Below are 18,064 nucleotides of genomic sequence, written 5' to 3'. Positions count from 1 at the left end.
CCTCTTCTCAAAAAACAAACAAAACAAAACAAAACCAGTATCACTCACCTTATCTTTGTTACAGTTAGTGAGGTTCTTCCCAGAGCGCTCTCTACCCAGGTCTTGTAGCCTTATCCACTGCTGCAATTCAAAGGGTTTTCTCATGAAGGAGGGGTAAGGACCTTCCATCCCAGGACTCAACAGGAGTATCTAAATGAGTAAGCACAAAGATCGCAATGTTTATATGGAATCTCGTTAGGGATTTTTTTTCTTCTTCTTTTAGGACTCATTGAGGAGTACCAGTTGCCTTATTATGATGTTGTGCCTTCAGATCCCTCAATAGAAGATATGAGAAGGGTAGTTTGTGAACAGAAACTTAGACCAAATATCCCAAACCAGTGGCAAAGTTGTGAGGTGAGTTTTTTCTCCCATTTTTAGAAATATATATTTTGTAAATTTATATATAAATGTATATATTTATACATTTAAATCTTTAAGACTGGGATTTTCAAAGGAGCCCAAGGGAGTTAGGTGCCAGACTTCTATTATATTTCAGTAGGATTTGGATGTCTAGCTTTTTAGCTGGCAGAAGCAAGGAGCTTTTAAAAAGCTTGGAAGAGCTTAAATATATAGGTTGGATCATGCGGAAGCCAGTCGTTAACCTGAGTCCATCTTTCAAGTATGGGGGAAGGCAGCAGTCTTAGGGAGATATGGATTCTTTCAGGGCCAGCCCACGACATTTTGGCACCTGGGGCAGGGAGCTCAAATGATGCTCCCATGCCACCTTTTCTCCTGCCTGCCTATTATATGTCTTGTTCCCTCCTTCCTCCAGCACAGCACTCCACCATGTCTGTGCATCTAGAGCAGAGAAAATACATATGCACCAGCAGCAGACACAATTTTCTACACTCTGGGTCTTAGATGCCTCATTTTGCCTCGTAATAAGGCCAGCCCTGGATTCTTTTACCCCTTCTCCCATTCCCCACACAAACATCCCTTGCTTGGCACTATGTTGCATCCCCTGGACCTCATACAAAACCTCTCTCCTGCTAAGTTCAAGAAAAGAGCATTTTAAGGTAAATATGTTGAAAAGAGCCTGACAGCACTGAATAGCAAAGTATTCTTTCTCTTTGACTAAACCAAAACAAAACAAAGTTTCTGTCATTTTTGCTGAAATAGTATTTCAGAGTATTCTTTTGTACCTTGCATTGGGGTATTTTTAACTTATTGCACTAAAGCAGTGGATTTTTGTAATCCAAAACCTCTTTTTGTTTGTTTGTTTTAAGGCACTCCGAATCATGGGTAGAATAATGCGCGAGTGCTGGTATGCTAATGGCGCAGCTCGACTGACTGCGCTCCGCATTAAGAAGACCATTTCACAACTCTGTGTACATGAAGATTCCAAAGCCTAAATGGGTCATTTAGGGGAAGGAGGAAGAAATCATTCTCCATCTCTTTACATGTGATTTGTTTTCTGTCTACCTCACATATATACAGTACAGTATTTAAGTGCCCAAACCACAGCACTGAAAAATAATTTCATAGTTGGCTACAACCAGCTGCAGCTTTTGGTTGGTGTTGCTGTCTTTATAAAGCAAATCACCAACTCATGCTATTTTTTTTTTTAATGAAAGTCGATATTAGGAAAACAGCAGTACTGAGTTACAAAACATTATTCCTTTAGACTATTTTATTATTTGTAAGTTTTTTATTCTAGTTAAAACCAAAATACGTTGTTGAAGGGATGTATTTGTGTAAAACAGGTATGCAAAAGAAACCACACACATTTTATCTTCAAACTAAAATCAGACCAAATTCATCAAGCTTCTTGGGTGTTTTCCCATAGAATCCTGTAGAATATATTACAGTAAAGTGCATTTATATGTTTTTATATTCTATATATAAATTAGCAGCCAAACAAATAAGAAGATTATACCCCTCAATATGTATACTGTGAAGCTAAAGTAAACACGTGAGTGTTTCTCTCTCTCTTTTTTTAATGTTACTACAGCTCTATCCAAAGTTAAGGTTTGGCAGTATTTTTGTTAAGTATCCCTATTTCAGGGATCAGACAGTCATAAACACCAACTCTGAGCTAACTGTTCCAAAGTCTCAATCAAGGACCAATTTTTTTAAAATCAAATTGTGAAAAAATTATGAGAATTGTACAGTGTAATCCAAAAATAATGTATTTTAACTAAATTTTCTATAGACCAATACCCAAAGTTTTAGTGTCTTTTGGTATTTGGGGGAGTGAGAAGGTCTAATACAGTTGTTTGCTGCAAAATACAATGTACGTGTGAAATTGCTTCAGATGCAGAAACTCATTCACGCTAACCTGTACCCTGAATACAATAGCACAGATAGTTGTGTTTGAGAGGAGCAGGGCAACATCCACAAGATATATATGTAATTGTGCAGAACCAGCACCTCCCACACTGAGTGAGTGGTATAGAAAGGCCTCAGAGAGGTGGTGCTAGGTCATTGGTGCCCTAAACAGGAATATCTTGGCCCTCCTGCACATAACAAATAATAAGAAGTGAAGAGGGGACTCTTTGATCTGCTCAGGGCCCTAAGCAATTGTTTTCTCTGCTTATGCCTAGTCCAGCTCTGAGTGCTCAGGATTGGAGCAGTAGTACTCGTGAATGGCTGTACTGCAGTCCTTGTGTTCTGACCTGGCTTTGGGAGATGTATTTCCTTCCATCAACCATTTTCTTCCATGCTTTAATTATTTTTAAAAAATTCCAATCTACTCTGTAGACACAAGAACTTAGTGCTCCTAGCACAGGAAAGCAATACACATGTTCACCAGTGTAAGAACACCTGCACATTTAAAGGGCTAAAGGCAGGGTGCCAGAACCTTTGAGGATTTAGGATTGGGGGTGAGGAGGACTGGCACAGTAACTAGAAGGGTCAGTGGACCATGCCCCTGGACTCCGAACCTGAATATTTCCCCCTCCCAAACTGCAAGCCTGTGGAAAGTGTAGAGAAGTGCTGGCAGGGGGCTGTGCTTTACGGTGACATTGCCCCTCCTAACTGCAAGCCTTGGCAGGTGTGGAATGGTACCAGTAGGGGTTCACAGCAGGGTTGTTGATCATTCCCCTGCCATGAAGTGCAGCTTCTCCCAGCTTCTCAATGCATGTCCAAGGCTTGCAGGTGGGGAGGGGCCAACACCACCTCTGCTTTCCAAATTATGCCCATATAAAAAAGTGAGGATTATAGGTTCTCCCTCCTCAATTATAGTAATTGGGCAAAGTCATTGACATGAGGCCATATTGGTTTCTTCAGAGCGATCAAATATGCATCTCATGAATAACTCCAAGGAGGTATCAGATAAATAACAGGACATCAAAACAATCTCTAAATAGATGTATTTCACAATAATGTTAGCTTACAAAAGAGTAGTATCAGTAGGCATTTTCAAAAGTTCCTAAATATTCTAGTATTTCATGATTTCTTGTAATGGATCAAAAGACATGTGGATAAGTAACTCTCAGACACTTCGGGGGAAGATTCTGTTCATACGTCTTTGATTTTGTTTTATTTAAAAAATGATTTCTTATATCCACTATAACCACAGTTTAAAAATATATTTTAAATCCTCAAAATCCAGGAAATACAAAATTAGATCTACAAATCTCCCTTCAACATCACTGATTTGGAGGCAATTCTTTATTATGGGTGTAGAGAGAGGAGGAAAACTTTACGAGAGTGGGAAATGTTGCATGCTATATATACTTGATAGTTTTTGTGAGTGTGGCTAATCCCTATCATTAGGTCTTTTGCCTTTTGTTTAGATGGAAAATCAGGAATTTAGCCTTCAGTTTAGGAGTGTCAGCGATACTTGTTTTATCCTAACATGTTGGACTTCTAGTGCGGAGCTGTTGTTTGTTCTTTAAATTGATACTAGTGAACTATAGCATACATATTTATAGAATTTATAGTCATTTTACACTGGCTAAGTTGAGCTGAAGACTTAGTTATTTATGCTCCTGTAATTAGACTGTAGGATAAAGTCTAGATATGTAAAAATATTTCAGTATTGCTTTACTCAGCATAGCAATGCCTTATCTTAGGCAAAGGTACTTAAGAGTTTTAAAATAAGAATTTTTAGCATGAGGTAGCAGTATCATGGTGAGAGAGTTCATGCCAAGCCAGACCATTGTAGATTTAAACCTAGGTTTGCTGCGCATTAACTGGCCATGCAGATAAGCCATATATCTCATTTTAATAACTGACTTAGTCCTAAATCAGTTAGGTATTGTGGTGCTCAGGAGAAAAGTGTCTAAATAACTGTAAATATCTAAACCTGTATTTAATGAATAGCTAGTAAATTTTATTTCCATATATTTTTATAAGTTCCATGTGTGTAAATTATACCAGGCTGTTTTGTCACATGCACACTTTCTAATCTACCATATTTATTTGAAAATTAAATGAAAAGGAGCTAACCACTACAACAGACATTTTTTAGGCTCATGTTTTTTCTGTTTATAAATTAAAGATGAATGGGATCTTGAGTTGCTTCAAAACCAGCTCGTATTTAAAAACAAACAAAAAAAAATTATCTGTGAAAGGGCCTGATCCATCTCCCACTAAAGTCAACGGAAAGGCTCCCATTGACTTCTGTGGAGCTAGATCAAGCTTACAGTACTTCAATTACTTTTCTGATCTGTTTTTTTTTAATATAAAGAACAACAAAAATTATTAAAGATCTAAAAAACATGACCTGTGAAGATAAAATTGGATTTGTTTAGTTTAGAAAGTGAAGTCTGAGGTAGGAATAAGTCGAAGTAGGAATAAGATCCTCCGGAAAAGGGCGCTTTTTCCGGAGGATCGGGGCCAGTGTAGACGCTCTTTTCCGGCTTTTCTAAAAGCCGGAAAAAAGCGGCGGACATTTTTATTTAAATGCCGCGGGGGATATTTAAATCCCCCGCGGATTTCCCTATTACGATCTCTGAAATTAACATGCCCCTTCCGGAAAAGGGGCCAGTGTAGACATAGCCTAAGATTACAGATGGAGCCAGGCACTTGCAGGATTCTGTGGTATCCTAGGGAAAATAGCCACAATCAATTCATCAAGACACAGTAAAATAAAGGAAACAAAGATTGTGTGAATTTGATAGGAAAATTTCTTACTACAAAGGAAAACAAATAATTATATAATCCAGCATTTCCCACATTAGCTTTCATCTTTCAATGTGCAGAATTAATTGTTCTGCCACTTACCATCTCATTTTATTCAAAATTGTTTTTCCAAGTCATGTCACCATTTTTTTTGCGCTCTCTCACTCTGTGTAAAATTATATGTTTATCTCTTTTCTTAAGGCCTTTTTAATGTTTCTCTATTTGTTCCCATACAATTTTCTCCTATCAGTTTGTCATTTTTCCTCTTTTTATATTATTTTTCTCTCTTTTTTTTATTGGAGTTTCCATTACTCTTTAAGGAAAATTCTATAGAATTTAATGGAGCATTTAAAACTTTACTATAACATTATTGGGCCATCCTGGAATTTGAATTTTATATTTTTCATATTGAATTTTATGTGTTGCTTCAAATGGATGATATTTTCAATGAAATCCATTCCTATTTAAATGTAACTTTAATCAATTCCCCTGTTGATTTCACCCCTGGTATATTCTTATAGGCATTTCCTGTGAAGATTCCACTGCTGGTGAGGTCATGGCTTTCATCCCTTGGGCTCAAACACTTTATTGTTTTCTGCATCACATTTATTTTGATTGTATATTCTGGGTAAACTGTGCTTGAGCCAACCATCGTAATTATTGTTATGCTGCTAGCTTTAGTATTGTTGTTAAAACATTTCCATTAAAGCGCATAAAGCAGACAACTTTCCTAAATTTCCAGATCAAGAGGAGACCTTCTTTTTTTTTATCTCTGCCCCAAAATCTTCACAGATTGTGTATTGAACCAGCGGGGAAAACTCTACTCACTTGTGAGAAATGATTGATTCTCCTGGTATTGCTCATTTCTGGCACAGCAACTATCTGAAACTAGTGGAATATTTCACAACTGATTTGTTTTTTAAGTGTAGCCACTTTAAAGAAGCACAATTTACTAATTGATGCTGCCTGTATGTGGACTCAGGAACTATTTTTCCTTTGGATAAAACCCAGAAAGTGAAATGTAAAACATACATTAATGCAACATAAAAGTTTCATGGTTTAAATCTTAACTTTGGTTAAGCATCTGACTTAAAAAAAAATGTTTCCACAGTGAATATTAACTCTGCCCCAAACTAACATCCTGACATTGTTTTAATGTAGGTCTTTTTTTTCTCTTTGGTATGTTTGGTATGTTTTTTTCTCTTTGGTATGTCTAAACCAAATTTTTCTGAATTAATCTTCTGTTGAACCTATATTTAGTCCTTATTTAATGCTAGCCTTCCCATTGTTACTTCACTATTCTCTGCTATGAGTCTTTATTATCTCACATCTGTACTTATAAATAACCTAGTAATATGGACTACAGAAATAGTATCAAAACAGGTTTTACAATAGTAGCGTGGAAGTCTTCTCTACAGTGTGCATGCATAGTAAAGGTCTGCATCACTCCACAGGTGAAAAATGTAGCATATACAATAGATCTTCAAATTGCAGATTGGACAAAATCTGGCCCCATTGTCATCAGCGTTTGAAACAAAGTCTCAGACTTGCCTTAAAACTTGTGCCATTTAACTTTATAGATGTTTACAACTTTTCAAATACAAGGTTTACTCCTACCCACTTGGGGCCAGATCCCAGTTCTATTGAATTTTTTAAGGATATGTCTACACAGCAGCATTATTACATTATTCTGAAATAACATAGTGCGCAGCTACACTACAAACCCTTATTTCAAAATAATGGCGAGCTGAAGGACTTCTTACTCTGACTCCTGTAACCCTCATTTCACGAGGAGTAAAGGAGGCTGAAGGAAGTTCTTCCTTTGACTTCTTGCTGTGTGACAGCATCAAAAGCCAAATTAAGGTATTTTGACTTCAGCTACACAATTGATGTAGCTGAAGTTGCATAGCTTATTTCGAGTTTTGTCCTGCTGTGTAGACATACCCAGAGGTGGCCCGTGAGTATAGGCCGACTCGGCTGTCCCCTAGGGTGCTGCTGTGAATGGGGCGACCGGGGCACCCCATGATGATGTCACATCATTGATGGCCATGCAGGCGGGGACGCCGATCGCGCGTTCCGCCTGGGGTGCCAGCTGCCGCAGCCAGCCTCAAGCAGCCCCTGGACATACCCTAAGAGTTTTGTCATTGATTTCAGCAAGGCAGGGATCATTTGGGTAACTGAGCAGGGAGCAAGGTTTGTCCCAAAGACCTGAGTTCTCTTCAGGCAAATCTTTCACTGTGGTTAGTAGGACTGATCATTTAGCTCAATAACACCAGCATACATCAGGAGCAATTCCTCAGCAGTGAAAGTGTCATATGGGATGAGAGTCAGAACTTTTTGAGTAGAAAGTTCAGGAATACAATGTACATAAAATAGAAGTTACTGTGAGAATGATGCTGGCAGAATGTTCCTCTCTCTATGTATGTGAAGATTGTGGCTCAAAAATTGTTCGGGTACTAGTTATATAAAGATATTTTTCTGGTTTCTGAAGCACCATGCCACCTATGGTATGTTCCATATAAGAAATAGAACTAATTATTAGTTGCCTTGCAGAAAATAAAAAAACAAACAAACTTAACTGCACATTGTAAGCTATGTATTTCTGATTTGAAATACCGTGGTAAGGATAATCTGTTGGGACACATTTGTTTTCATGAAATGTTTAGGAAGGAATGCAAATGTTCCTTTTATTAGACTGCACAAGTTATGAATGTACCAAAAAATAAGCATTAAAAAGTACAGAATATTTTTACAGTATAATACATGTGCAATAAATTGTATCCAAAGGCTCTGAATGTATTTTGTGGATAAATAGACTGAATGTGTTTTAAACATAATTCTTGAGTTTTAGTGACACAGTCCCCAAAGACAAATGTCCAGTATTTGTCAATGTACAAATATTTGTATAAGCTGTGCATTTTATTGACATATTAACATTTTATCTAGGAGAAACAGAATATTTTAGAATTTAGCATAGTAGTTAGAGATTAAATCATTCATGCTGTAAAATATTTAACCTAGCATATACTGTGTCAAGTAAAAATATTTATTTTTTAAAAAAATAGTTAATGTTATTGCTTAATATTGCAGCTGTCTATGGATGTAAATAATTTGTTTAAATGTTGTATTTTATATGCATAATTTGCATAATAGAAGTGGCAATTGTAATAAATTAAATACTCTTTGCTATTGTTTGTGAAGCATAACATTCTATTTTAAATTGATTTTAAAATGAGTTGTATTGTCTATAGCTTGGATAATGCTTTCTGCATTGTTGTACTCTGTTTCTAAAATAGGTCCTGGAAGCAGGGCCACATTATGACTTTTGTGGGTCCTAGGCACTTTTGCCTTCGTGGGCCCCTCCCATCATAATAATATCAATATTAAAAATTATTTTTAATATAACTTTAAATACTTCAACATTTTTTTCCCTGTTTTAAGCAAAATTTAATAGATTTTCATGGGCCCTAAAATTTTTTTTTCCTGATGTGAGAAAAAAATTAAAACATTTTCTTGGACCCTAAAAGTTCATTTTTTTCTTCTGATTTTAAAAGATATTAAAACATTTTCGTGGGCCCCTAAAAGTATCGTGGGTCCTAGGCACTGTGCCTACTGGATAAGTCGGCCTTGCCTGGAAGCCTTCTTTTACTCAGCAGATAAAGGTCTTAGGAGTGTGAGCATACTGGGTCACATCTTCCCTGGCATAGAAAACTTAAAATGTTTGCATAAGACACAATGCCACTTGTCTTTCTTCCACAACTTCCTCTCTAATAGGAGATACTGTGTAGCAGGCTCTGCTACACATCTCACTCTGGTGTTTCTTAAAGCTGATGCTGTGTGTACACCCATAGATTTTAGGCTATAAATAGGGACACATGGCTTTTTTGCAGGCTTTGGTGGCAGAATGACTAAAAAGGCTGCCAAGTTGCCACTCTTTCTGCCCCCATATACTTTGTGGTCTTTGAAAGCTTGGTCAGGGTTGTGAGGGTTGCTGATGCTCAGAGCATAAGTAACTTATTTTGATTCCTCAGTTCCTGAGACCTGGGGAAAGAGGAAGGGAAGACGGAATGGATGTTCCTGGATTCTGTCACTCCTTTCCCACTCTGCTCTCATCAGGAAACTTGCATATGGGCCACCAAGAGGACAGGCAACTCCACATTTGAGAGAACAAAGCATGTATTTGCTTCTTTTCCAATGCAGCATCTGCCTCTCGGATATTTTTTGTGATTAGGGCTCTTTGTTCCTTTCTGTATGTTTTACGTAGAGGGGAAAATATGGCTTGCATTAGGTATGTCTTGTTTTAGCCAACATGATCTACTTTCCAAAGCATCATCCATGAGTTCTGCACTCTGACTTGTTGGGGCTTCAGTATGAAGTTGATAAGCCAAATTCTCTTTTCAGTTGTAGCAGTGTAAGTCTGCAGTACTCAGTTGATTTCACTGGTGTTGGTCTGGCCTGAGTCTGTTTAGTGGAAATTAGCCTGAACTTAGTGGCATTTTTTAATGTTTATGCATATGAGTTGCTTTTAGACTCTGTCACTATTGTCTCTGGATATAATTAGCACATTTAAATATGTATAGAAATTTATATTATCAGCATAAGGGACTGACAAAACAGTTTGGACTATGAAGGAACATGGAAGAGGGCCATGGTTGGGAAAGACGAGGACCAGCAGTAGAAAAGATTAAAGAAGGGAACTGTTGTCCTGCAGGTAATGGCTGTGCTTATGGGTGTGTGACACTGATGGAGCATGAAATCACCCAAAACAAAAGACTGAATGTGTAGCATGACATTCGGTGAAATCATCATCCTTCCTTTCATTCTTCTGAAACTAGGCACAATACTCTCAGTTCCCAAGGGACAACTTCATATGATAGAACTTAGTATTGCTTACAAACATGAACTAAGCTACATTAGAGGAAACTGGTGTCAGAACATTTAAGGCAAAGATTTTCAGAAATAGCCATGGGATTTAGGAGCACAAGTCTAATTGACTTTCAATAGGAGTTGTGCTCCTCCACCCCTTCGATACTTTTGAAGATTTTACCCTAAATAACTGTTGTGCAATTATCCATTATTTTGAAAAGCCTTCATTCAAATTTGTAGAGCTTGTAAAATATATCTATATATTAAAAAATAACTAGCTCTATGAATTTGAATGAGGGCTTTTTAATGTATGTAGCTGTACATACATCAAAACTAAAAGACAGGACACACTCTGCACACATTCCACAATCATCATGATAATTACCGTACATATTTGAGGGAGCTCTTTGCTTGCCACACATGCCTCTGTTTTAAAAACAGTCTTTTAAGTTCTTAAATTAAACTAGAAGTTCTGAACAGCCTTTAACCTGCCTATAGTTGCTTTGGTAGCAAGACACTGTACGTGGCTTGTTAGAGCAGTCTGCCATCTGCTGGAGTATATAAGATATGTCATCCCATCTGTTTTCAGACTGCTTTGGGGTTAGTGATGGATGAAAAAAATCGTGTGTGTAGAGGAAATCAAGTTTTGCCCTTTAGCAGTGTGTGTAAATTCTTTTTCTTTTAGATTTTTTTTTTACCATGACGAAAAAATAGCAGCTTTGTTAGTTGGTTAAACAATCCCCAATGTTGTTGTAGTGTATGTATGGACAGAATGTTTTTGATGAGTATTGCTCTTCAAACAAAATTTATACTGGAGGAAAAACCTTTTTTGGTGGGATAGTTGAATCTACAATGAGGGCTTTTGCCCATATAAAAATATCATAAACATCATATACCTATAGACATTACTATACCAGCAAAAGTTTGAAGTATATAGTCTGGCCTTAATGGTTCTGCAAATAATGTGTGAAATGCTGGTGATGAAAGATGTTAGAGAAATTAGGACATTGAAGAGAGGTTTTTTAAGAGGCCAAGGGGCTGTGTACAATTATGTGCCCTAAATATTGTATGCAGTTCTTATGTTTTCAACCACAAATCTGGAATGTATATGTCAGTGACTCAGTTTTTAAACTTGACTCTTGTTAATGCCATTTTTGTGTTTGTGTTATGTTTTATTTATCTGGATTTTTCAAGGGCTGATGGATAGTGGATTTAAGGAAGTGTGTGAGCTTAACAATCCCAGTGAAAGAAAGAAGTAAAAGCCTCCAAAGAAAATAAAAAGGAACAAAAGAGCAAAATAAAAACAAGGTTTATCCAGAATCAATGAGCCTATACAATATTTTTATCATGCTCTGGATATAGAGTCAATTTCTTCCATCAACATTTATTTCACCTGCTTTCGAATTAACTGTAGCATTTCACTATGGTCTCTCTAAATACCTCTGTAACCTTTGCTGAATTTAACGTATCCCAATAGTGTAAATCACGAGAGCAGCTCATGAATTTGTCTCTTAGCCTATACACTCTCCCATGCATTTGGATGCTAGAAGTGGATGACTACATTTTAAAATTCTGTCACTAACAGAGTTCAAGGCCGGGGACCCGATCCTGTGCTCACTTACATCAGTATAAATAAGAGCAGGATTTGACCCATAGTGTCCAGAAGAAATAAAAACTAGCCTAAAGCAGGGCTACTCAACATGTGGGAATGGGTCAGTATTTGAAGTTGGATTTTGTTCAAGTCAGTCTGAAAAACTGAGGGATGATCTAATGAAAACTGCACTCATGGCTCAGGTATGCTACAGGACTGACAATGTTAAATTTCCTGGTTAGAAATTTATTTGTAGAGACATAAGGATTAAAAATTGGTTAGATGCAGGCTCTTGGGTGGATTGACCAAGCCATTGCAGCAGTTCTTGTATGCAAGGAAGTGAGAAGAGTTAGCTCAATTTCACGTCAACAGGGAAAGTTGTGAGATGAAATAGGCAAGGCTAGTGCAAAGTCATACTCATAGATTTTGTAATGGTATTAACACTTTTTTAGAGTGCCCATGTAACGGGGCCAGCACTCACCTCACAGGAGCACCCCCAGGTTCTTGCACTCTGTCTTAAAAGTTGAGTCACATTCCTTGTACAATCACAAAACCCCAGGGTATGACTCTAGGGCAGTGGTCTCCAACCTTTTTACACCCAAGATCACTTTTTAAATCTCAGAACAGGTGACCATCTACCACCCCGCCCCTTCCTTGAAGCCCTGCCCTCTCTATTCTCCTCCTGTCCATCACTTGCTATCCCCAGCCCTTACTTACACACTCTGATAAACAGTTTATTTTTAAATTATGCGATACATACAATTTAAATCACGTGTTTATAGTTATGAAATAAATGGTCTGTTTTTTATTCATGCTATTTAAATCTAAAATGAAGCATTTATAATTATACATTTTGTGGGGACAGAGTACTGCGCCTGAGGGCAGGGGAGAGGGAACAGGGTGCTGGGAGGGCAGAGGACAGGGCTCTGCAGCAGGAGACAGGATGCCAGTGGGGACAGAGTTCGGGGAGTGGGGACAGAAATAGGGACCGAGTTCTGTAGCTGGGGACAGGAGAGTGGGGACAGAGTTTGGGGAGAGGGGACAGGAATGGGGACCGAGTTCTGTAGCTGGGGACAGGGGAGTGGGGACAGTGTTCTGTGACTCGGGAGTGGGGGCTAGGGAGTGGGGTGCCAGTGGATGCAGAGAGTCCCCTGCATCTCCCTCCTCCCAGCATTCTCCCCCCTAGGGAAACCAGTGCACGCCTGCCCCGGGGCCAACTCCCCCCCCTGCAGGGAAGCCCCATGCGTGCCTGCCCAGGGGCAGCCCCCCCTCCCCTGAAGGGAAGCCCCGCACGCGCGCCTGCCCAGGGAGCCGACCCTCCCACCCGCGCAGGGAAGCCGCGCGCGCCTGCCCTGGGGCCAGCACCCCCCCCATGCAGAGAAGCCCCGCATGCGCGCCTGCCCCGGACCCAACTCCTCCGCCGCCCCCGTGCAGGAAAGCCCCACGCGCGAGCACCAGCCCATTGGGCTGACATCCACCCCGTGCAGGGAAGCCCCGCACGAACACCTGCCCCGGGGCCAACCCCCCCGCGCGTGCTGGAAACCCCCTGCGCACCTCCCGCGGGGCTGACTCACCCCTCCTGTGCGATGCAGGGGGCTGGCAGAGCAGAAGTGGCGCTAAGCTGCAGGACTTCTGAAGCCAATACTACCTCTTGAGGTAAGTAGTGGGGCTTCTGGGGGGTGGGAGGAAAATGGGGGCGGGGCGGACAGGACACCTCGCGAGCTACTGGTCGAGGCCTCAAGATCGACCAGTAGCTCGCGATCGACCTGTTGGTGACCACGGCTCTAGGGGTATGTCTAGACTACATGGCTCCGTCGACGGAGCCATGTAGATGAGTTTACTAGACATAGGAAAATAAAGGGGCAATTTAAATAATTGCTGCTTCATTTACATCAAAATGGCCACCGCGCTGGGCCGATCAGCAGTTTGGCGGCACAGTGGAGCAGTCTGGACGCGCCGCAGTCGACAAGGGAAGCCTTTGTCGACTGCTCCGGTAAACCTCATTTTACGAGGCATACCGGAGCAGTCGACAAAGGCTTCCCTTGTCAACCATAACATGTCCAGACTGCCCTGTTGTGCCGCCAAACAGCTGATCGGCACAGCGCGGTGGCCATTTTGATGTAAATGAAGCAGCGGTTATTTAAATCGACACTGCATTTTCCTATGTCTAGTAAACTCATCTACGTGGCTCCGTTGTTGGAGCCATGTAGTCTAGACATACCCCCAGTGTCCTCGGTAGAGTGTGTCTCAGTTCGATGCTGTTCTCTGTTGTCTAACTGTACACTTTTCCTCTTGGAGACAACTCCTTTGCCCTTAGCTCAGGGTTTCACCTTCAAGTCCATCAGTCTCTCAACAGAGCTCCCTTGGAGCTGTCCTTGGTTCTGCCAGCAAGCCACCCCAGATCTTTTCTCTTCTAGGTATGAGCTGTAACTGAGATGCCTCTAGTTCTGCTGCAGCTCCTTTTGTAGTCCCTCCTGGCTTTTGTTTGGCTGGTTCCTCCACAGCCACTCTAGCCTGAGGGGAGGATTTCTCTATGGTCTTTCTCTGGTCTCAGGGCTTAGTTCGCCCCATTGTAACCCACAATAACATCATCAGGCTGAACTGTAATGCAGTCTTTCATTTCAGCCCAAAAGGGAAAGAATAGACGTAATGCTTGAATAAGTCAATGTCCATTGTGTATAAAAGGACAAACACCTTTTGGTCCTACGTCAGAATTGCTGAGTCTGATTCATTAACAGTAGTAGTAGAAGAAAAACGCTTAATGGGTATACTACAGCAAGGAAGGAAATACTAAACACAATCTGAAAAACATTTTGAAGGCAATTTCCTATGAACACAAAGCTATTTTCTCCTTTAGCTGACTCTAGACAATGTAATGAAATCTTCAATTTGCAGATGCTGTTTTATATACTAAATCCCTTCTTGAATATCTGGTAGGTATTTGCTAAGAGACAAATATGAACATTTCTTGCTGTGGAAGTGAAACTTCAAATGACTAGGAGACAAAATGCATGTAACTTTTTGAAAAGTGCTTCACTAAGTAAGAAATGAGTATCTGCGTATTTTTATGCTTAATACTGTGTTATGAAACCGGTGCTAGTGCATACAATTACAGGAGATGAAACTAGCTACAAAAGTTATATGGGAAGTAAAATATAGGGTATAGAAAAGTTACAAGAGAAATTACTGAGGTTGGTATGAAATTCAAGTTCAGATGGATTCTCGTAGGGAAAAAATCAAATATATTGAGTTAAATATGTATCTGTTGATCTTTCAGAAGTTTCATGATTTTTTTCGGCCATAAGTTTCATGACCCACATCTTACTGTATTTCCACCTCATCACTCAGTTCTCCTGCTTTGCCTTCAGTCGCAATGCTGCGTCACTAGATTATATTCTTACATAAAAATGAATATGGGATGTGACAACGCCACACGAACAAATAGAAGAAGATTGACAATAGAGGAAAATATTTCTATTGAAAGATTAATATGTTGATATAAGACAACAATACTGAAACTGAATCATGACATCAGTCTTATGTAAACATTGAAATGAACTGATTGTGGGGGGGATGTACATGTGCACACACAATCTCGCTTGCTCTTGGATGGAATCAGAATAGATAAACCATGTGTCATGAAATCTATACTGCCAATAGCTAACACAGAGGGTGAGAGTCTGTGTTTTTAGACCAGGATCTAAGTTCTTTCCCTGCTGTTAACAAGTAGCTATAAGATTGTTCTTTATGTTGAAATTCCATATAACCATGGCATGCAGCACAGTGACAACAATTATGAAGTCCCTATGTATCTGTAGATTTGTTACAGTGTTAGTTTGCTTCACTTTGGAAGCCTTTCTTTAGCCTTATACATATTTTGCTTGGCAATTTCAATGGGATTTAATTTATGAATTGTGAAATCATGGTACATTGATCGAGCTTTCATTCTTCAGAATTAATCCAGAGAGAAACATTGGGCTAGATTCTCAATTTGGGATAAATCCATTGACTTAAATGGTGTGACACAAATTTATACCAGCAGAGAATTTGGCTGATTGATTTTTGATGCAGCTTTTGCCTGTAAAAGATTTACACTCACAAGTTTAATTATGTTCCCAAGTCATACACTTGAATTGGTTTGTATTGGTTTACAACTGCATTATTTACAACTGTATTACATGAGTTATGTGAATTGTTGCTGAAGCCTTCAATAAAAATCCTGACTATTAAGTTTGTTTTGAAATGACGTGGTTATTTCCTTTTAAATGTAAAGCTCTGTTTAAAATTCACTTACCGTAAAAGATCTAACAAAAACATCATCCTGTACTTTTGTGGGGTTTTACAAATTGGAGATGTAAACATAAATGGGAATTATGTAGAGATTATTGACCTGATTTTCAGAGCACTTGCACTTCTCATTTAAGCTAATAAGATTGAGGGCGTTTTGTGCCTCTTGAAAATCTGGCCATTTGTCTCAATAAAATATGCTGTATAAAAGTTCTAAACTTGATTGGGAAAGTAGATACAACTGCATATGTTACATTTGAGTGGTAGAATTAGTTGCCATGCTAGGAAGTGTACTGAATGCCATGTATCTTACTCATTTAGGTACTCAAACCGTTATTCTGAGTCATTGCCTGGCTCATGTTACTTATCAGATGGAAAATGTTGTGGTCCAAGAGACGAGACACCACTTTCTGTAAAGTGTGTTTCTGAAGCTGAAATGTGACTGACTTTAGATTTTATGCATAGACACTACGTTATAAGACAATTCTGTGGGTTTTTTTTCTAGATTTAGAACACAGTACCTGGAGGGTAGATAACTGCTGTGTGACATCAATAAGATATCAGCATATATCCACCGAAGCAAAACTAAACTGTTTCACAATATATGGAATTTTTCAGAGTAAACCCACTAATTGGGACATTTTTATTTTACCTTTCCAATAAGATACTTTAGGGGCTGAACTCTTCTCTCAGTTATAAGGTCCAGCTAATACTGAAGTCAATGGGAGTTGCATCCAAGAAGTTTATTGCAGAATCTGGCTTCTAATGTCCCAATATTTCTCAGTTTTGTTGTGGAACAACTAGAAATAGGGTTCAGTAAATAAGATCAAGGACACTAAAGTGCAGCAGGGGAGGTTTAGATTGGACATTAGGAAAAAATTCCTAACTGTCAGGGTGGTCAAATATTGGAATAAATTGCCAAGGGAGGTGGTGGAATCTCCCTCTCTGGAGATATTTAAGAACAGGTTAGATAGACATCTGTCAGAGATGGTGTAGACGGAGCTTGGTCCTGCCTTGAGGGTGGGGGGCTAGACTCGATGACCTCTCGAGGTCCCTTCCAGTCCTATGATTCTATGATTCTATGACACGTGAGAAAGTGAAGTATTTCACCAGTGAGAACAGGATGACAAAAAATTGAACATGGATGAGATAATACAGGCAGTTGATATAGAAATAATGATACTGAGAGAGAAAATAATAGTTCTTTTGTGAGACATACTTGAGATAGGGCAGCAGCTGGTTGCAGTTGGTTAATGATCAGTATCAGATTATTTCAAAGTTTCCACAGATTCCATAGTTTACCAGGATTATATTTGGCTCCCAACCCTCCCAAAATAGGGCTGGCTACAGAAATCAGAGCTGGACTCAGCACTAACTGGACTTTCTGACCTCTGGCCCTGCAGAGGCTGTAGGGTTTAAAGCTACAAAGTGGAGGGCCCAGGAAATGTCAGAAGCCGGAAATGATTTAAAAGTAAATTTAAGGGGCCCTGAGGGAGCTAGCAGCCCTTGTAGATGGCTGTAGAAATTGGAAAGGCCATAAGCAGGACTTGATGGAACAGCAGATAACAGAAGCCACAAGTAGTTTTTTAAATAAAGAGGGAAGACTCAGATGATAAAGAAGATCACTGTGCGTCAGAGATTGTTATGAAGAAGCAGGGTGGTGCAGAAACAGTGTGCAACAGCCAGAACTGTGGAGAGAAGAGATAAGTTGGAAGAAGAGGAAAGCACATACAAGCTTAGTGCACCCAGGCAAGCGTAGGTGGAGAATCAGATTCCTGTGAAAGAGAGAAGTGGTGGGTGAGGCTTGGAAAAAATACTGAAACAAACATGCTTGTGACTGGCTTGATTTTTTTTTTCACCTGGAAACTGCCACACAAACTCATTTTGGAGCTAGTCCAGGGCTGAAATGTCAAATTCGTGTGTGTGTGTGTACACACACGTACATGGGCGGTGGGTGAATGTCTAGCTGGGGATGGCAAGTCCCAGCCCTGTCCCTTCCTGCTTGAGGCCTGCCCCTGGAGCCAAGTCCCGCCTACCTCACCCCTATCCTTCCTGGCCACCTGGAGGGCCAAGGCTGCCGTGCTGTAGCCACAGCTCTAGCACCAACTCTCCCCGGTGACCAGGGAACAGGGCTTCCATGCCACGGCCCCAACCCTGCTTGGTGGCTGGGGAAGTAAGGCTGCCATGTCACGGCCCCAGCATTCCAGCAGCCTG

General features: G+C 39.9%; 1 protein-coding gene across 1 annotated transcript in view; it reads left to right on the top strand.

The window, feature by feature from the left end:
* ACVR1C (activin A receptor type 1C) overlaps positions 1-12,308 on the top strand; it is a 58,593-nt gene extending 46,285 nt beyond the window's left edge. The window contains exons 8-9 of the mRNA XM_014574864.4: positions 263-393; positions 1,266-12,308. Coding sequence (XP_014430350.3) covers positions 263-393; positions 1,266-1,391 — 257 coding nt within the window. The 3' untranslated portion in view covers positions 1,392-12,308. The remainder of the gene's footprint in view (positions 1-262; positions 394-1,265) is intronic.
* The last annotated feature ends 5,756 nt before the right edge of the window (positions 12,309-18,064 follow it).

The sequence above is a fragment of the Pelodiscus sinensis genome, chromosome 7 (genome assembly GCF_052426305.1).
Source record: "Pelodiscus sinensis isolate ZL-2025 chromosome 7, ASM5242630v1, whole genome shotgun sequence".
Lineage (NCBI taxonomy): Eukaryota > Metazoa > Chordata > Testudines > Trionychidae > Pelodiscus > Pelodiscus sinensis.
This window is presented reverse-complemented; position numbering and strand designations above follow the sequence as displayed.